At 34.1% G+C, this 5,691-nt stretch overlaps 1 protein-coding gene across 1 annotated transcript; it reads left to right on the forward strand.

Moving 5' to 3' along the window:
- The first annotated feature begins 632 nt into the window (after nt 1–632).
- On the forward strand, nt 633–1,880 carry LOC118204380 (uncharacterized protein F54H12.2-like). Its single transcript, XM_035376707.2, has one exon. The coding sequence runs from the start codon at nt 633–635 to the stop codon at nt 1,878–1,880; it is 1,248 nt and encodes a 415-aa protein (XP_035232598.2).
- Nucleotides 1,881–5,691: the final 3,811 nt, after the last annotated feature.

Here is a 5,691-nt window from a genome sequence, read left to right on the forward strand (position 1 = left end):
GATGGTGATACCGTAAATGTACAATACGACAGGCCGCATTTTGTACCAGTAGCAAGAAATTTATTTAATACAATCGAAGTGGAAATCCGACTCAATTCGGGTACATTCGTTCCTTTTGAGAGGGGTAAGTTAATTCTTGTGCTTCATTTCCGAAGACGACAAATCCTATAAATATGACAACAGAAGAGGAAAAGTTTTATTTGTAAAAAAGACATCAAGATGCTCGTACCATATGAATGTTTTACTCAAAATTATGAAAATCATTATCAAACCGGCTCTGGACTTTCTTATTATCAAGGCCAATCCTATCAAAAGGGCTATGGTCTCGGGGGATTTTTTCGCAGTCTATTTCGCACTGCCATGCCTTTGTTTGTGAAAGGAGCCAAAATGGTGGGGAAAGAAGCTTTGCGCACCGGAGCTCTCATCGCAAATGATGTGTTGGCAGGTGAAAACCTTAAGTCTGCTGCTAAACAAAGAGCCAGAGAGGCGGGAAAAGTATTAGCGGCAAAAGCTATTCGTAAAGCCCAGACCATGGTTGGTAGTGGCAAGTATAAAAGGAAGCGAAAACAGTCAAAACACTTCATTTCTCCGAAAGCTGCGAAGAAGAGAAGACGTGATATTTTCAATTCATAATGGCTTTTATCATGAAAGATTCCCCTGAGTGTGTTAAATCCGAATTAGAACTTTTTCATTTACCTGGAACTCAAACGGCGATTCAAAGCGGTCAATGGGTTCAGTTTCATCCTCTATCTAATGTATTTGACGGAGGTCCCGTAGAATTCCATATTTCAGGCAGCGGAGAAGATTATATTGACCTGTCACAAACACAACCCTACGTGAGAGCAAAAATAATAAAAACGGATGGTTCACCTCTGGATAAAGATGCTAGCATCGGCCCAGTAAATTTGTTCCTGCATTCTTTATTTTCTCAGGTGGATGTCACATTAAACGAACGACTGGTGTCTTCTTCTAGTAACACATACCCCTATAGAGCTTACATTGAAACTTTGCTCAATCACGGCTATGATAGTAAAACTTCAAAATTGACAGCTGAAATGTATGACAAAGATCTAGAGAAGCGATCTTCCTTTTTCAAACTGAGTTATACTGTTGATATGATTGGTGGCATTCATTTTGATTTATTTCATCAAGAAAGGCTTTTATTAAATATGGTGGATGTTAAATTAACTCTTATCAGAAGCAAGCCAGAGTTTTGTTTGCAAGGAAAAGCAGGTCATAAAGTGGTTTTAGAACATGTATCTCTTTTCGTGAGAAAAGTGCGTGTGAGCCCTGGAGTTATCCTAGGTCATGCCAAAGCATTAGAGAAGAGTAATGCCAAGTATCCTATTAATAGAGTATTATGTAAAGTCTATTCCATTCCCCAAAATAGCATGTCTTTGATACAAGACAATGTTTTTGTTGGCCTGATGCCTCAAAGAATTGTAATTGGATGTGTCGATAATGACGCTTTTCACGGAAATTTTGCCAAGTTACCATTTGAGTTTAAACATTATTACCTGAATTTCATTGGAGTGTACGTCAACGGACAGCCTGTGCCTCACAATCCACTGGAACCAAATTTTGATAACAACAATTATATTCGAGCTTATCATAGCCTGTTTTTCAATAAACCCCAGCACGATAAAGGCATTTTTATCTCAAGAGAAGACTATTTACAAGGTAACGTGTTATTTGGTTTCGAATTATCACCAGACCTTTGTGATGGAGAGCATATGAATCTCATTAAGCATTCTAATCTACGGATTGAGTTAAAGTTCAGCCAACCTCTCGAGCAAACTGTGTGTGTGATTATCTTTGCAGAATTTGATAACGTGATTGAAATTAATAAATCAAGGAATATCATTTTTGACTTTAACTGATGGATGGTCGTATTATACAAGACATTTTATCTCGTGAAGCAGCAGCTGTCTTTCGAGGAGTTTATCCAGCTGATAAAATACCTCCCTTAATTAGAAGATCAGCCATCGTTGTGAATACAGACAAGTCCACAGAACCCGGAGCGCATTGGGTAGCCTTTTTTCAAGATGAAGAATTAGAATTTTCTGATTCTTACGGACAATCTCCAGATGTTTATGGATTCCACTGTTCAAATGTAAAATGGAATAATATTCCATTACAGAGTGTAACTTCTAATGTATGTGGAGCATACTGCATTTATTATGTACTGAAACGAAGCCAAGGCCAATCTATGTACGCCATTATTGAAAATTTATGTAAAATGAGTGATTTTAACATGCATCAATTTGTGAAAAAAACTTATGGTGTAAGAATGATTTTTAAACAATAAAATATTTGAAATGTATTTTTTTCTTCTCTGTTATATTTTTCTGACTGAATAAATTTTTTCAACTTATATAAAAGCATATTGAGTTTTAAATAATGAAACTTTTTCATATGAAGAAAAACGCAAATATCACTTTTCGACCTACAAAAATTAAAGTGAAATTTTTTCGCCCTAAAAATATCTAAATGAATTTTTTTCGAATTTTCAAAATCAAAGTGTAAATTTTTCCCCTTACATTTTGAATTTAACATGGGTTTTCCCATAGACAAAATAAAAGTGGAGATTTTTCTCCCTAAAAAAATTAAAGTGAAACATTTTCGACCTAAAAAAATCTAAATGAATTTTTTTCGACTTGAAAAAATCTAAATGAATTTTTTTCGACTTAAAAAAAAAAAAAAAAAAAAAATGAAGTTTTTCATCTTAAAAATTGTAAATAAAACTTTTTCCGTCTTAGAAAAAATATTTTTATTTTTTATTTTATTTATTTTTTTTTTCATAATTATTTTTTAGTTCGGAAAAGTATCTTATTCCTAAGAACACAATAAAGACACATATATCAAGTTAACATTGTTTTATTTAATATCTAATCCATGCATTTCTTCGAGCATACATGACATTTAATTTGTTATGAACATCATACATAGTAGGTAAACCTAATTCTTTTAACACAGCATAAAATTCATTTTGTCCAACAACTGGTTTTTTCTTATTTGTTAAAAAATGATTGATGAGTGTCACAACATGAGTCCCTGGAACGACCTGATCCCGATAAATGAGTTCACCTCCATCTGAAATATGTTTCTTTACATGATGATAAATGTGTTTTGCTTGAGACTTGTATTTTAAAGGAGCCACATTCACAACATTTTTCTCAAATGGATCTTCCGTTGGAATTCCTTCTTTCTTCACCAAAGTTTCTTCTTTCTTTTCCATAGGTTTCTCTGTTTTTTCAACGGGGGGTGGTAATTGATAGGTAATATATTTCTGGAGTACTTGTAGATACAAAGCTGCTTTTTCACTTTCATCAAGGTCTTTTTTCTTTAAAATTCGATCAATTTTCTCATCCACTTCGGTAAGATGTTCCACCGTTTGTCGTCTTTCTTCTGGTACGATGAGAAGTTTTTTACTGAACTCCATGAATAAGAGAACTAATGACAGAAATAGCCGCAGGTAAGAGAACACTTAGAAAACCTTCCCCTTTTTGTACAAGCAGTCTTCTTTTCTTATAAAGAGGTACATTTTGTTCGCAAGTTTTCGTAAACTTCGTTTATAAGGCGCTAATTGAGCCTTTCGCTTGGAGGAAACGGCAAGATGACCTCGAAGCAAGTTTAAGGCACACTCACACACAGTTTTTATGACACTATTGGGGCACTTGCGAAACAAATCACTTGAAAATTTATTTTCGAGATGAGTTTCAGTTGCTCTAATTGGTGCAGCGAACAGTTCGACATTTTATACACGAATGATAGGAAAGAAAAAAGTGTTGGGCTTTTATAGAGTCTCTACGAAGCGTGCATAAGCGGCGGCTTTTTGAACAGCACAGTGTGAAAAGTTCTACATGCAAATAAGGGCATACTATTTCTCCGGAAGGTAAGTCACAAAAACGGGGACAGTTTACATCCTCCAAATTAATCACTTCTTTTCTGGTATGATTTTGAAAATATTTCTTTTTTTCCAGACTTTGACATATATTTTGTAAATGAACGAAACAGCATCTGAAGGACTAAATTTAAATCTGCATATGACATTTCTCCATATGTCGAGTCCATATGATGTATATTCCGAGATACCCACGAAAACGTGAGTTGTGTTTTCTTGCTGAAATCTTCAAAGGAACAGGGGGGTTGAAAAGTCCATCTGCCACGATACTTTGGGTCCCCTACAGCAAAAGCTGCAAGTTCTTTAATAACAAACTGTCTTGAAGAATGTTGGAAGCCTTCAAAGTCGATCACCACTGAGATCAACCAATAAATAACTGTAAGGTTTACATGTAGCATCCTGATACACTTTTTGAAAAAACTTGTTCTTTACTGGATATAACTGCCTTCCCAGATGCATAATTTGAGACTTGTCTCTTGTATTTTTAAAGAGCACTAAATAATTAGCATTCAAAGACATTTCTCGAATACCTTTATGAAACAAATTTTGTACAATGAAAATAACACTAAGATTTCGATGATGAGATCCTTTGGTAAATAACTTAGTCAATCTTATATCATTTCCGAGTTCCGACATAAGATCATCAATAATAATCACAGAATTTGATAAAGTGTGGATGTTTTCAGGCAAACCATCACAAAATTCAATATGATTCATCTCATCGTAAAGACTTTGATAAGCACCATAGCACCAAATAATTTTAGGAGGAAAAGGAGTGATCATTTGGTGGTCCATTAATTTTTTAATAAACATGGTTTTTCCGCTGCCAATAGGACCAGCAGCTAACATCGTGAAAGGATGCTTTAATTTCAACAATTCCATCTTAACTAAATTCTTATTCGAAAAACAATTCTATTTATAGCTGTTCCACCAGATTTTTAATTTTTCTAACTTTCCATTTTTTGATAAAACTAAAATTAATTTTTCTAACTTGCCAGATTAATTACTGTAACTTGATTAAAATATTCTAACGTGTTAAGCATTTTTTTAAAAGATTCAGAGAATCCTCTCTTTACTGAAGACTTGGTTTTTTAAAGTACAAAACAAGAAATAATATATTTAAATAAACATTTATTAAAGTTTGAAGACATATCATTACACTTATTTACATCATAAATTTCCACAATAAATTACTTTTAGAATTTTGATTGAATGTACACAGAATTTTGAGACAAAATTATTCAAACTAAAATTATATGGCATAATGTCCGTATGCATAGGACGATATTCCATCGTCCAAAATGTGCCGTTTTGTATCGAAAGGACACAAAGTAGCTTTCGTGTAGGCCACAGTCTTTATCTGATGACTGTGGCTAGCAATACGTTGCGCATGCGCAAGTTCGCGTTGTTCTTGTAAAAGACAGTTAACGTAGTCCCCATGACGAATCTGTCTTTTAAGGATGGTTTTCGATACGCCCTTAGCAGTTTTTTTCTCAGTAGAGTTACTCAGTAGGCTGTACATTTTTGGCTTGAGTCCAACAAATTCTTGGGCAATTTGTCCAGATAGTTCATCTTTCATTTTACCGATCGTCTTTTTATTGGTAAGGCTGTAGAGGGGATGATTTTCTGGGTAATTTGAGGTATCGAATAAGTTCAGATTGTTGCTTATGTCTTGAAAAATATCATCAGTTTCTATTTCGTAACACAGACTGTCGGTGTCTGTGAATAATAAACGGGCCTTTGATGCATATGTTTTCTTGATATATCCATAATGAAATTGATACATC

The sequence above is a fragment of the Stegodyphus dumicola genome, chromosome 7 (genome assembly GCF_044657685.1).
Source record: "Stegodyphus dumicola isolate Sdum_Otavi_A_Nest chromosome 7, ASM4465768v1".
Taxonomy (NCBI): Eukaryota; Metazoa; Arthropoda; class Arachnida; order Araneae; family Eresidae; genus Stegodyphus; species Stegodyphus dumicola.